At 46.9% G+C, this 15063-nt stretch overlaps 2 protein-coding genes across 3 annotated transcripts; one reads left to right on the top strand and one right to left on the bottom strand.

The window, feature by feature from the left end:
- Positions 1–8132: 8132 nt before the first annotated feature.
- On the top strand, positions 8133–9015 carry LOC124704554 (auxin-responsive protein IAA14-like). Its single transcript, XM_047236824.1, has 3 exons — positions 8133–8314; positions 8411–8755; positions 8855–9015. The coding sequence occupies exons 1-3, from the start codon at positions 8133–8135 to the stop codon at positions 8910–8912; spliced, it is 585 nt and encodes a 194-aa protein (XP_047092780.1). The 3' UTR covers positions 8913–9015.
- A 1626-nt stretch (positions 9016–10641) lies between these two features.
- LOC124704553 (rRNA-processing protein efg1-like) lies at positions 10642–14200 on the bottom strand. Of its 2 annotated transcripts, XM_047236822.1 has the most exons (8): positions 13992–14198; positions 13107–13236; positions 12896–13008; positions 12606–12744; positions 12358–12466; positions 11730–11787; positions 11408–11644; positions 10642–10914 (listed from the first exon to the last, which is right to left on the bottom strand). In XM_047236822.1, the coding sequence occupies exons 1-8, from the start codon at positions 14154–14156 to the stop codon at positions 10909–10911; spliced, it is 957 nt and encodes a 318-aa protein (XP_047092778.1). In that variant the 5' UTR covers positions 14157–14198; the 3' UTR covers positions 10642–10908. The 2 variants fall into 2 exon arrangements, with proteins under 2 accessions (XP_047092778.1, XP_047092779.1); XM_047236823.1 differs by lacking the exon at positions 10642–10914 and having other exon boundaries at positions 11402–11644; positions 13992–14200.
- Positions 14201–15063: the final 863 nt, after the last annotated feature.

Genomic DNA, 15063 nt, shown 5'->3' with positions numbered 1-15063 from the left:
TATCTTCTTCCTCTGACTCCTCGAAGTCTTCATCTTGAGATGACTCAGCTCGTTTGTTCTGAGGTGGGAGAGGTCCTAGACGCTTGAACACTGAAACTTCATTTGTTCCCTTCCTCTTCTGTCTACATTCTGGCGCGTTCTCGATTGTAGGCAATCGGCTCATTCCTGAGTCCCAGCAGTGTTTGAAGAAAGGACAGTTCCAATGCTTATCCATGTCCTCTTGCTCTCTTGACCTCCCTCTGGCGTGACACTCATACCCTTCGTACCGACGGTATTTCCTGTTGTCTGCATCAGACCGACGATATCTGTCATCGTCTACGTCGTAGCGCCGACGTCGGTCGTATTGCTGTTCATATTTGTTAAGGAGGTGCGCGGAAAGTGGTCGTTGATGCCGCACGCTTATCACCTCTTCCTCAGTCAAATACCGTCTGTCATCATGCTGGGGCCGGTCGCGCGGATCGGCCTCCTCTTTATCTTTGCCACGGGAGCGACTGCTCTCTGGCTTATCCTTGCCATGGCGATCTGCAAGCCCTGCCATGTTGATATCAAAAGAGAAACCTGGCTCGCGTCTTATGCAGTGGCTGAGATCCACCATGTTGACGTCCGGAAACGGCTGCGTGTCAACTCTCATGGCAAACTGACCGAAGAGTAATCGGCCTTGTTCTATTGCCATTTGAATCTGTCCGCGCAAGACTTTGCAGTCGTTGGTGGCATGGGTGAACGTGTGATGCCATTTGCGGTATGGCCTGCCGTTCATCTCTTGTAACGTGGGGATTTTGTGGCCTTCGGGTAACTTCAGCTGTTTTTCCTTCAGTAGCAAATCAAAAATTTGCTCCGTTTTGCTCAAATCAAAGTCAAACCCTTTTGCCGGCCCTGGTTGTTTCACCCACTTGCAGGACACGGGCTTTGCCCCCCCCGAGTCCATTCAGCTACAACGACTTCCTGATCTCCTACAGAATCTTCATCTTCTTCCATCTCGATTAGGGCGACGCGCTTGAACTTGTCCTGGTACAATTCTGGGTGACGCTGTTCATACGATGTCAATTTCTGAACCATATGCGCCAATGAATTGTAGTCAGCTTTGAAGGTCACATCTTTGAGCGGCGCTGACAATCCTGCTATCGCCAGCTCGACTGCTTCCTTCTCAGATAGGCGAACCGAATAACATCGGTTCCTGACGGTCCTGAACCTCTGGATGTACTCAGACACCGTCTCTCCTCGCCTCTGCCGAACCTGGGTCGATCGTCAAATCGGCAATGCCAGCTTCAGTAGCTTCTGAATGGTATTGTACGTGGAATTGTTCCTCCAGCTGCTTCCACGTCCGAACCGAATCTGGTGGCAACGAGGTGTACCATCCAAAGGCCGGACCCGTGAGAGATTGTGAGAAGAACCTCACACGCAGCTCGTCTGAAACTGAGACCATACCCAACTGTCCCACCGGGCGTGCTGCGAATGTGTTGCCTGCCAAAACCCACCGGCGAGCAGTGGTTAAGCAACACGAAGAGCCGGGAGGCTTCCAAGACTGCAGGGGCCCTGGTCCCTCGACGTCGTCCCGCAAATGTTCCGGCACACGTCCTAGCGGTTGCAAGGGCGTGCCACCTGACCTATACCTTGTCAGGAAGGTGTTGGATTGCTTCGATTAGTTTCCTGCATGGCAGACACGTAAACATTAAATACGAGCCCGATCGGCTCTCGGGTTGCCTCCGTGGATCGGCTCAAAGAGCCGATCGCCCCATGGTTTGCGTCGGGTTAACGATGACATGGGGCTCCTGCTTAATCAATATAAAGTTAAACCAATCTACGACAGTTTAGGGTTTTCACCGTATGATCGGAACATCCTACGCGTAGTTGAGCCTAATAGTTACGGAAGATAATGGAAAACTAACCCTAAAAGAGGCCTAAAAACCAACACAAAGTTAATTCCCGGAACATCCCTCTTAGGACTAACAAACCATACCTAACGCACTACCGGATCGTTCAACCCGTTTGTAAGACCTAACCATACAGATATTAAACCAATCCTTGAGGAATCAAGGAGCAACTATAACAGATCGGATCTACTAAACAACGAACAAGCAAGACGCTGCCCTTACACCTGGATAGGTGTAAGGGCAGCTAGATGTCGAGGGACGGCATAGCTAAGCAGATATGCATAAGAAAAGCATCAATGCAAGCCCCAAAACATCTACGATAAATAGTGCTACTCGCCATCAACAACGCTTCAAGCACGAGCGAGCACAAGGTAACGAATAAACGTCGTGCTGCCTAGATCGCAAGATGCGATCTAGGCAGCATGATGCTTACCCGGGAGAAACCCTCGAAAGAAGGGGTGGCGATGCGCCCGATTTGTGTTTGTTGTGAACGTGATTGTCCTCCTTTTTCGATAACCCTAGATACATATTTATAGTCCAAGGGACTTTCTAATTCGGGCGTGCACCTAACCGTGCACGGGCTAAACTCTATCTTTTAATTCTAAACTAAGATGCGATCTACTATGTTACAGATACATGGGCAATTAAGCCCAAACTCTCCGTGCAAGGCCGCTTCAAAGATGCTCCACGCGTGTATCCTTCAAGCCCATCTTCACTTACGGCCCATCTCCTGATTTGGCCAAAATCTAGTGATAACATACTCTCACATTTGGACTTCACCTGAGGCCGGCACCTTCAGCTGTGCTCTCAGCCTTCAGTGATGCGGATTGGGCTGGTAACCCAGATGACCGGCGATCAACGGGGGGCCATGCAGTATTCTTTGGTCCTAACTTGATCGCCTGGAGTGCACGTAAGCAAGCTACAGTGTCTCGGAGTAGTACTGAAGCTGAATACAAGGCTGTTGCCAATGCCACCGCGGAGCTCATTTGGGTTCAGTCTCTGCTGCGTGAGTTGAGGATTGCCCAGAGACAGCCACCTGTTCTTTGGTGTGACAACATTGGTGCTATATACTTGTCCTCAAACCCAGCATGAATTTCATGCCAGAACGAAACACATCGAAGTCGACTATCACTTTTTGAGAGAACGAGTTGCAAAGAAGCTCCTGCAGATCAGGTTTATATCATCTAAAGATCAACTTGCTGATATCTTCACCAAACCGTTGTCGCTTCCGCTGTTCACAGGATGTAGACGCAATCTTAACTTACTGAGCACTTCAGGTCACAGTTAAGATTGAGGGAGGGTGTTAGACTGTATATCCTGTATATGTAATCTGTAACCTGTACGTACCTCTTGGTACCCATATATATATTGAGGTAGGCCACGCCCCAGTGCGTTGAGCCAATCCCACCCAAACATCCTGTGTCTCTACGTTTAACATTACTTACTGTGGCATATAAGAGCACCCACAATGCATGCATGGATGCTTAAGTAGGCGCTTACTAATAAAAGTAAGTTTACAAAAGTTTTTATTTTGAGATGGAAACCAGACTTTCATTAACATGTGGAACCAGCAGGATCGTTGTCCAGTAAAACTCGTACAAACTCAGGTACATCATCCGGCCATACGGCTGGGGACTGATGACCAAGTTTTTCACCATACGTCGTGAGAGTGTCCACAACTTTATTACAAGCTCTTGGGCAATACTTAACAGAAAAACTAAAAAAAATTAAACAAGCTAAAAACATAATCTCTCCCAAGAAATGACCATTAACTGGCACATCATGAAGATTTGTCTTGATGGCTTCAACAAGTTTTGCGTCCACCGCTTGGATCATACGAAGAAGCCCCCACCTTTCCCGAGCTCTTCCACCACACCTCTAGTACAGTGGCGGGCGCATGAAACAAGTAGAGGATGGGCATAACGCGGACTTTTGGCTCTTGGGTGCAACGCACCCCCATAGACCAAAAAAATTATAATAATTTAAATAAGTTAAAAAAAAATTTGAATCTTCCTGGAAATAGAAGATGATCAAGTTTGTACTCGTAAAAAAAATGGTTGGACACAAAATGATTCCCATGGACACCAGGGCAAAAAAGACAAAATTATGACAAAAAAAAGTGAATAGTACCTGGTCATGGGGCATTTCGAGTTTGTTTTTTTACCCAGGATACAAAAAAAGTAATTTTCTAGGAAAATATTTTGTTTCGTGTACAATACCCGATCATCTTTGATTTCCAAAAAAATTAAATTTTTTTAAACTTTTTTTAATATTTTTTTTTTATTTTTCCAAGTATAGGGGTGTGTGGCACCCGGGAGCCACTCTGTATTTCCCAGGATGGGCACACCTATAAAAAGAAATTGCGCTCCCTAATTATATATTTTTGCCAAATAAGTAATATATGTAGCCAATATTTCTGAAATTAGAGGAAAAATATTTTTTCTCAAATTTTGGGGTGGGCCACGTCCCACCGGGCCCACCTTGTGTGTTCGCCCTACTCTAGTATATTCACTCCATTTACATATTTCTCATGATATATCGGTTCAAGATTTCGTCTGCCCATGCATTGTGCCAAGCTCCGCCACTCGATGTGAGTAAAGTAGACTTGGTCAACCTCGGCCATGAGGAGTGTGTGCTTGCACTCCAAGCTGAGGTGATGCGACAGGACCGTCTAAAGAGTTTGTGCAGCTCCATTTTATTGTGTCGCTTGTGGTGGATGTTCCCCATAGTTGGCCTTGGTGGCGGGTTGTGGGTGTGGCTGCGACTAGAGTTTGAGGAGGCAATTGGGTAGGAGATGGACTTGGGGAAATAGGTAGGAGCCGACGTGGTGTGCGGGCGGAAGTATGTTTTTTCTATCCATTTCCTTGCTAAAATTACATAAGTAAAAAAAATCGGAAAATCATTCTTGGAATCTAGTCACCGACGAGCTCATGTAGCTGGAGCCCCTTTGGTTTCGTGGGTTCTGGTCTTTCCACCGCCCTCCTCCAAGGTTGGGCATGCTGGCGAGCTTCCTCCAACAAACCTCTCCACCAAAGGCGGTTGTACCTCCCTTCCTCCCCAGTCGTCCGCACATGCTTGACGGTGGTGCTATGCCTCGTGCCATGCGATATTTAACGGTGATTTTTTCCCAAAAAATAAAATGGCATCCAGTTTGATGTTCACCTATGTTTGGATTAGTATGTAGACCTACCACTGCTGTCCACCTCCTTTGCTGCCAAATTGCAAGCCATAACGGTGGAAAAAGACAAGACCATTTCTTTACACCCCGTCTCTGGCTCAATATGCCTTTGTAGGCGCCGCATCTTCCATTTTCCTTTTTTTTAGCAGCATCTTCCATTTGCCAGGTAGCTATTGTGAGAGTTTAACAATTTTTGTCCGACGAAAAGAATCCAAAGAGTAGTTTAGATAAGTTAGCGTATCCATATTCTAATTCAACCAACTATCTTTTCATAAGCAAAGTTATTCCCGCGTACCTTTACCTAATTTTAATACTTTGTTTATTATGAATCTTCGTGCTGTGAATTTATTAACAACAAGCTATTTTCCTAACTTGTGAAATATCGAATTGGCATGAGCTCCCTGCAATATGCGACATGCTGTAGCATTTGTTGTGTAAATAGATACTCCTTCGGTTCACCAATGTAAAACATGTTTAGTTCTTTTCATAATTGCATGTATCTAGACGTGTTTTAGTATGCATGTTCATTTATTCGGGTCTGCATCTAATCCATTTTAAAATATTAAAAAATCTCACATTAGTTAGTGAACAAAGGGAATAGCACTGCGTAAACTTTAGCGAATACACATGCTTTAGTCCTCGACAACAACGTGCACAAAGTTAGTTATGTGGTTACGAGTTTCCAGAATTAAGCAAGCAAGGGTCTCTGGCGGCAGGGACCAGATCGGCCGAGCCTAGCTTTGGCTCCTGCGTGGTCGTTGCGACGAGGGGACAGGGCAACGACCCGTGGGCGAGCAGGAAAAGCGTGCTGGGCCGGGTTCGGCCGTCACGCACGGCAGCGGCACGAGATCTGCATGCGTGCCTCCCTTTCCTTTTATTTGCGCCGGTGCAAGGCAAGAGTTGCATGGTCTCGCTTGCGTGCTTTGCCAGCTCTCTGGGTTGTCTGGGCACCTTGGGCCATGCATGCAGGCATGTGATACGCCCTAGGTGTGTACTAGTATGTCTAAATTGCTTTTGCTATTGTTTTGGTTAGGTTGCTTATAGTGCATAGTAACTATAACCAGTGTCGTACATGACGCTATATATAGTTTATGTTACTACTTTTACAGTGCATAGTAACATTAAGATATAGTATCATAGATCGCTCCATTAATTAGATTGTAGACTTATTGAGTTTTGAAAAATGTGATGTTACAGTAATTAGCTATGTTACTCTATCCTCCTTCCTCTCTATCCCCCCCCCCTCCTCATTAACTCGGTGCCACATAAATAAATTTGCTGAATTGGACCATAAATTACTAGTGAAGTTTACCCCCACTATGAAATTAACGCTAGCCTCTATGCACCAGCAAGCAATGAACAACCTCTTCACTCTTCATCGAGTAACAGAAATGGTAAACAGAATGAGGCATCACCTAATGCTTCCCTTCATGACATGAACGGTACATCTTCATAACCAGAAGCTACTCCCTCACTTCCATAATTCTTATTGGGGTTTTAGTTGAAATTTGAACTAAACATCAAAATGTCAAGCTAAACAGGTACAAGATTGAAACAGGGGGAAGAGAGACCACCCTAGGCGGGTAGGGTTTCCGTCCCCCCCATTGGGTGTTTGCCCCGTCTTCGTGACCTTTTAGGCCTTGGAAGTGTGGATTACCCGAGCTCTTTTATATAAGCTAAATAGTACTTTTCAACTCTAATTTTTATTAGATTTTGGGTTTACGGGAGTACAAGGGCTGACCAACGACAAAAAAAAAAACAAAAAAACCAAAGTGAGCTAGAGGTTAGCTCCAAAGTGGGCAAGCTAAAGTAGACTAAAATCTCTTAAGCAAAAGATTGCACCTAAGTTCTCATGCCAACATAGGACTTCCTCATTGCTTTGTGAAGAAGCAACCACATCTCAGCCTTGAACTTTCTTCAACAACGGTATAGATTTGGGGAAGTATTCTTGAAGAGGGAATCGTTCCTGTTAGTCCAGATAGCCGAGGAGATCAACACAAGGATCTCAAGGGAGACGGGTTGGTTGATCGCCTTCTTTAAACTGACTATGAACTATGAAGTCTAGGACCGGAGTGTGTCGAAGTTGGTCCAAAGAAGGAGACCAACTAGGGCAAACATACTGCCTACACAAAACTGCAAATGACACTTAAAAAAGGATGGTTTCTCAAACCCTATCGTCTCTTTTTTTTTCCTTTTCCTTTCGGCAAGCGATAGAATTTCCATTTCTTGTTTTAGGTTTTGCTATGTATTCTTCAGGATGGTGGGTTGTAGCAACATCCTGAAATCAGAATAAGGTCATCTTGTCCTTACCCTCGCCCGGTGGTGTGCTTAATTAGCACCGGTGGAGAGCATCTAGAGTTGTGTGTCCGGACGATCTTTTGATCTAGTTAACTTTCCCCAACAGCTGCTAATCTGGTGCGCTGATCTTTTAGAGACGTAGCACAACAAATTCCATCCATAACACAATAAGCTCTACTAAGATAAGTTTCATCAACTTTCAATAACGGAGAAACGAGGATGATGACGAGCATCATGCTCGGGCAAGTGTGCGTGTAGTCGTCAATACGTGGACGTGGTTGAAGAACTCATTTAGTCGCGCGCGCAAGGCGATCACTCCTTCTCCTTCCCTTGCTGTCGACACGTCCCAGCCAGTTTACGGGCGTGACATGCGCTGATGCGCATGGTCATGGACCATGACCGGAGCGTGTGCTGCCACGCCTGTAGACGAACCAAGCAGACCTGCCGAGTGGCGACACGTGTGAGCCCCCTTCCCGCCGGGCCCCGCCACATGCGCCTGCCTGCCCGGGGGCCCGCCGTCCGCCACCGCTGCGGAATCTACCCCGACCCGGCCCATTACTCGCGGCCCCGCCTGTCTGCCGGGCCCCAGACACACGGGCTCACCCGTCACCGTGCCGTCGAGCGTGTGAGGCGAAGCAACCGCCGGCCGGGGCCATGCTATATATGCCGAGGCAGTCACGCAACCGGAGCGGAGCCAAGGAACGACGTCCAAGTCTCAACCACAAACACCCAGCTAGCTGCTATCTCTCTCTCTCACGCACTCCTCGTTTCTTTCCCGGCCGGCCATGGAGATCATCGACGCGGAGCTGCGGCTCGGCCCGCCCGGCAGCGGCGGCGGCTGCGACCTGGCCTTCGGCGGCGGCGCGTCGGCGGTGCAGAAGAAACGTCCGTCGTCTTCGTCGGTGGCGGCGGCGGCCAGGAGCGAGGCCTCCGGGACCGACGACCACGACGCGGCACCTGCTTCCAAGTAAGCTTACTGCCACAGCATGACTCCATCCTAAACCTCATCGCAGTCGTCACAGCACGAACGAGAGCTAACGGTGCGCTTGATTCTCGTCTGCAGGGTGCAGGTGGTGGGCTGGCCGCCGGTGTGCACCTACCGCAAGAGCACGTTCCAGTCGGCGACGTCCACGTCCACATCCACGGCCGAGAAGGAGAAGGAGGGCGCCGGTGAAGCTGCGGCGGCCGGGAAGAGGCCAGGGGGCGGTGGGCTGTACGTGAAGGTGAGCATGGACGGCGCGCCGTACCTGCGCAAGGTGGACCTGCGGACGTACGGCGGGTACGGCGAGCTGAGGGCCGCGCTCGACAAGCTCTTCGGCTGTTTCGACAACGGCGCGGCCGGCCAGTTCGCCGTCGCGTACGAGGACAAGGACGGGGATCTCATGCTCGCCGGCGACGTGCCATGGGAGTAAGTTCGCCGAAAACTGCACACTTGGATAAATACCTGCTGGATCTGTGCACAAGAACTGGGTCTGACGAGTGGGGTTTACTTCCCGTTGATTTGCAGAATGTTCATCTGCTCTTGCAAGAGGCTCAGGATCATGAGGGGCTCCGAAGCGCGATGATTAGGATACATGGTGCCATGGCGAGCATATACACATCAAGTGATCTGAACATGGATGATGGAATTTGGTCGTGGCTCAGGATCAGAGCTGGACGCAAGCACACTCATGAGTTCCTACGGACGAGCCAGATGGCCATGGGAGCACGCACGCACGTCTGTGCCCTGCAATGGCACTTGGTACGTCGTAGTACGAACGATGACGGGACTGAATGACTGATGGTTCGGGACAACTCCAGGGGATCAAGATTCAGAAGAACGCGCGCCGGCCGGGTGGATCGGCGTGCAGCAGTACTCTTGGAGTACATGTACAGTTGTCAGAGATTCAGCCAAGTTATTCCTAGAAGAACTGGCACTTGTATTCTCAATCCTGTATAGGTTATTTGTTTAGTTTTTATAAGTTTCTGACGATCTGTATCGACGAGGATCCGGGACACGAAGCATAAAGCGAGAGGGAGATTGAACTCCAAGTTTGCTCCTTCTTTCTCCGAGATTCCTCCTAGTGAGGGTACAAGTTTATGTTTAAAAAAGCGAGGGTACAAGTCATAAACTAGTGTTATCTCAACGGTTAAACAAAGAAGAATGCGTCTTATCAACAAGCTTTGTTTCATTCGTTCTTCCTGTGGTCTTATTCCTCTAGTTTTGCTCTTCTCCATGCTACAGTTTTTTCTTCTCTTTGTTTATGTTTTAGTTCTCGAAGCAAAAATTCGAGAGGGAGTAGTATTATCTCAACTATGAAACAAGAAAGAATGGGTCTTATCAAGAAGCCATGCTTCATTCGTTCTTCCTGTGGTCTTGCTCCTCTTGTTTCTGTCTTCTCCCATGCTATAGTTTTCCCTTCCTTTTCATGGGTAGATCGATGTCTTCGAAGAAGAGCACACACATAAAGCCAGATCGATCTGAACGAACTCAAAACACAAACACTGTTCCAGTCAATCATTCACTCATGTACGGTATGTAAAAGTAAGAATCATCCACTATGTACCACCGATTCAGAAGGCCCCTTGGGAGCCTCTGATTCAGCGCTACCGACTTTTTTTGCCAAAAAATAAAATCGCACAAACAAGCACCCAGCATTTCGAATTTCCTTTTTCAAACACAAGCACGGACCAAATCCCGGGGCGCCTGCTCAGTTCAGAGGTACGAATGTAGAGGAGTCACTGCACTGCGCGTCACAACCCGTTCAGCGGTACAAATGCAGAGGAGTCACTGCAGATCGTCATAACCGGGACCTCCCAGTTCAACTCTCCAGGCCATGGCTGAGCGAGAAACCCTGCTAAAAATGCAATGCACGCATAGGACAAGGAAACGCAACCACCGATGAGATAACATTGTACATTATGACTGGTAAATAAAACTAGACATGAGCATGTGAAATTGTAAGAGGCAAGGTTGAATGTTCTTCTTGCAGATGATGGCTAGGATGCAGACAACGTGCACTAGACCCACATGAATTATCATGGCGATACATACAGATGCGAACCAGACAGTAGGGAGACAACAGGGCATCGGTATCACGCGGTCACAGCTCATGAGATCCCAGCAGTGGGCAGGCAGACAAGGCGCAGCAGGTCCACACACACACAGCCTAGCAGCTTATGGCAAGGGAATGGTGAAAGCATGATGTGGCTTCAGACAGGAATCAGTGTGTGTGCCCAAATGCTGGGTCCAAGGAGGCTGGAGCCGCTGGCGGCCGCCCAGTTGTGGCTCCCCAGATCCATGGGTTGTTGATGGGATCATGTGAAAAAAGATTTACTCCACTCCACGGGTAAAAACAAGCATGCTATCAGTTTACAACTGCTAGTGTTTCTGTACGACAATCGGATGCGGAGCAACAAAAAGAGGGTCATTTTACATCGAGAGCAAGCGTACAAAATCATCGGCTTGCTCGGTCACACATGCTGCGGTTTTTGTTTCTTTTTCAAATTAACATGCCTCCGAGGTACACTTTGGTGAGATGAGATCTTCGTGGTTGATGCATCCCTCGAGCTTCGGAATATTCATGCCTGTTGGGATGGACAAGCAACATGATGAGGCTTTGTTTAATGATAAGATCAAGATACAAACTGACGATGCATGGGTAATGTTCTGCTCGGGCAGACAAATGGTACAAACCAAACCAACTAAGATATTATTCCCAATGATACAGCGTCGCCAACTTGTGTAAAAAACAGTCAAGCATAACCAACTTACAGTTATATGAACACACACACACATCATGTGGAAAGATTTCCCTTCATGTTCCTTACATTTTATATTTCTATCAATGTTCTTATGGATATTCACTTATGACAGAATAAGCATGCAATATCTGAGTCTGACAAGAAAATCACTAGCTTCAAATGGCTATCTCGAATCTTCTTTTCTTTCTAGATAATAACTCTCCTTCCTATTTAAGTAATATTCCATATTTATTAGAATATAACCTAACCTATATTCATGCATATAGCATACCATAAAAAAATGCATGAAGATTAAAGCATGTGTGCAAAGTTATACCTGCTTCTTTTTCTTAGGTCTCCTTTTCCGACGCGGCTTGTGAGCATCAGAATTTGAACTAAGAGTGCTGTTGTGATCTGCCGACGCATTTGATGCTCTCCTGTTTTTGAACGAGTTGCCACTTGTGCTGGCCGAAGCATTGCTAGAGCTGGACATCGCACGTTTATCCACAGATCTAGCTCTATTTGGTGGTAATGGGCGAGGTGGTGGCATAAGAACTCGAGCATCTATCTGCCGCTGCAATCAGAAGAGTGGGGTTAAATATGGAAGCAAAACTATGACAGCTTAACGGAAGAACTGGAGACACAAGGCAGAGAACAACCTGGTTCTTTTCATCGCTTGACATACCAGACGCTGCCCTGCCTGAGCCACCAGGTTCTCTGCAGAAAATTAGTAGCATTAGCAGTATACCTTCCCTTACGACGCAACATGCAGTGAAATATCCACTGAACATAACAGTTTATACAGTAGAAAACTATTACAAGCAACGGGGATTAAATTTATTAGGAAATATGATATTGTCCTACCACAAAAATGAAATGTTTCTACATGATTTAAACTGCCAAACAACTCCTGAAATGCTTATACACTCTTTTTTTTTTCAGCACCTAACCTTCTCCCATGACTTTCAAAACTAACTGAACCAACGGCACAGTTGTTTCTATGACAAACAGAGGGTGTTAATTTGCAGACCTGGATATGATATTTTGCAATTGCAACGGACTACCTCATGGATTCACTTACGTGGTATGATTATCTACAGATAGTCCTGACGCTAGTGTTCAGTAACTAGTTGTACGCAAATATCTAAGCTAGACAGCTACAAACAGTAATTGATCACTCGTTGACCCCGTGAAATGCTCTCTGTGTGACAATCTTGTTGTATGACATATTACTGCGAACTTAGAAGCAAGCAGCCAAATACAATGTCCAAGAGTCGTGAATCATACTTTGCACTTTTGTCGGTCAGCTCATCATCTGCCTCTTCATCGCTTGAACTTCCAGACATGAAGAAGTCATCATCACTCACATCCAAGGCATCATCATCACTTGCTGTCTCTGTTAGGTTTATGCAAAATAAAATTAAGTACTTTAATGAGTATACATAAAGCAAACAAGGTGGAATAATTTCAATGTAGAGCTAAAGTGCATGAAGGATTCAAACATGATATAGAAAATCAGTAATGCAAACATGCACCTTCTAAGTCCTTTCCATTTGCTGCAGCAGCCATAAGATTCTCCTTGATCTGCTTACGCCATGCATTCCTCTTTTCTACAACATCTGGGGTATTCCCCCCGGTGAACAGAGGGAAATATTTCTCATTCTTTGGGAAAAACTGCACAAGTAATGATAGATACCTTTAGCTGGAAATTAAAGCATGTTCATTCTAAAGCAAGTACCAGCCATGAATGAGTGAGTCCTAAACATATAGCAAATCTCATGCCAAAAGAATGGTTCAAAAAGCAAAAGAACTGCAGTGAACTTACTCTAACATATTCGAGATCTTCGCGCAACGCTGGCAGCTTGTTGCTGGCATCATCAGCATTTGTACGTTGCTGTTTGTCAAGGCGCCTTATCATCCTCTCAATCTTTCGCCTCTCTGAGAAGTTAGAATTAACACACCACGAAATAGATAAGTACATAGAGGCAGCCAGGGGGGCTAGAAATGAATAGGAATAAGGGCTAATGACAGCATACCGAAGAACTTTATCTTTCTATCTCTCAACTGTACTGTTCGCTGAACAGCCAGTTGATTCTGAAGTTCTTGCTGCTTCTTTAGTTCTTCCAATTTCTTCTCTTGGGCCACCCTCATGTCATTAGGAAGGTCCTACGGAAACAGAATGCAACACAGGACACAAATAAAAGTAGGGCTAAGGCTTAACACTTGATAAAATATGGAAGGCTCAAACTGCTGCAATGCGTTGTGCAAAACGGCACCAATTAAATATGGAAGAAGCCCAAAGTAACCGACAAATGCCAGAACTCATCTCTCGAAAAGCTTTCAGCATGGATCCTTTAATCGGGATTATTCAAATTGAAACATATAGGGAAACATCAAACACGGTGCACGCGAAAGTAATGATTCCTTGAGTAGATGTGTTTCCACCATCACTTATGACCTTAACTTGTTTCTCAGATAAGTACGGCTATCAACATGCAACATCACCTGCTAAGCTGGGGTAACCTATCATCAGCGACCCAGACTGTAATCCCTAATGGAAAACAAACATGACTTTTCTGACGTTTTGTCAGATATATCTAGCTCAGATATACGCTTTCCGAGCAACATTGGAGAGTACCGTTGCAACCAGTGACCCTAGTGCTCCAAAACGAGCATCAATCTAACTACAGCACTAGCTTACTTGCAATCCTTAAGATAAATACAGCCGGTCCGGTCGGAAGCAAACAAGGCACCAATCGAATCACCGACGACTATAATCCTTACACTAGAACTCTAGAAGCCAAGCGATGCTAATTCTAGCTGAGCAATTATTTAATCAACGAAGCCCAAGCAACCACTGTTTCGACCAGGAACTAGCATCAGCACTTCAAAGGATAGGCAGCGGAGGAGGGCCTCAGTACCTTGCGGAGAAGGCGCTCGGTGGAGCGGATCTGGTTCTTGAGCGTGACGGTCTTGGCGGCGGACGCGCGCTTCCGCTTGCGGTCGTTGGAGGGCGCGGAGGACGACGCCGACGGCTTGGGGCGGCGCGCGGCGGGGGCGCGGCGGGGCTGGCCGCCGTGCGCCATCGCCGGAACCCTAGGAGGAGGCGGGGGATACGTGTGTGGTGGCGAATGGCTGTGGGGTTCTTCGGTTGGGTTTGGGCCGGGTGGGTGGGTTTGGTTTCGGAGCTGGAGAAATAGCCCGGCCTGCCTACGTTTTAGTGTTGCAAGTGACTGGCCGGGCTGTCAGTGAGTCGGAACTTGTGCGAGTCTTTACTATTAAATGAGAGTTGGTCGTTTGACACTCAACGCAATTTAGTGGTCGTCATTTAAACCATCTCATCCATCCAATCACCCTCAGCAACACAACTAACCAACTTGTACGGTCGGATGTTCTTTCAGATAATTTTCAGCCGAGCATCCCACCCCTTCCCTCGCTAGCGCTAGCAAATAAAATTCGTATGTACTTGCCAAAATAGTTCCCTCGTTAGTTCTAATAAGGTAGGCTATGTAAATGTTTCAAAAAAAAAAGGTAGGCTATGTAAAGATCCCCCGAAAAAAAGGTAGGCTATGTAAACAAATAATCAATCAAATCTTACTTGCTAATTAGAGTGTTTCTTTTCCATTGCCCGGAGCTGATTTCCTTCTTCCTCTATTGTGCATCAGCGAGGGTTCCGGCACCCAACGCCCACGCATCCTCCTTTGACAAAGGCGCCGCCACCACATGGTCCACAATTTACTGTCGCCCCTTGCAGTGAAGGTCGCCGCCAGCCCATGATGCCCACTCTCTCCGGTGAAGCCCGTCGCCCCGCCTTTCAGGTCAGGGCCGGCTTGGCCGTCTTGCCTATAGTACCACGGTGTCGCCCCTTCCATGATTGCCCCACCACGAAACTCCCCAAGAAACGCTGGATCGTCCCAAAGAACGACCTAACTGCTCCTTCCAAGTCCTCGTTCTTGATTCCGTTCACCTGTGAGAATGATCGGCGTTTCTCTT

The sequence above is a fragment of the Lolium rigidum genome, chromosome 3, assembly GCF_022539505.1.
Source record: "Lolium rigidum isolate FL_2022 chromosome 3, APGP_CSIRO_Lrig_0.1, whole genome shotgun sequence".
Classification (NCBI taxonomy): domain Eukaryota; kingdom Viridiplantae; phylum Streptophyta; class Magnoliopsida; order Poales; family Poaceae; genus Lolium; species Lolium rigidum.
Note: the sequence above shows the minus strand (reverse complement) of the source record. Positions and strands in the feature narration are given on the sequence as shown.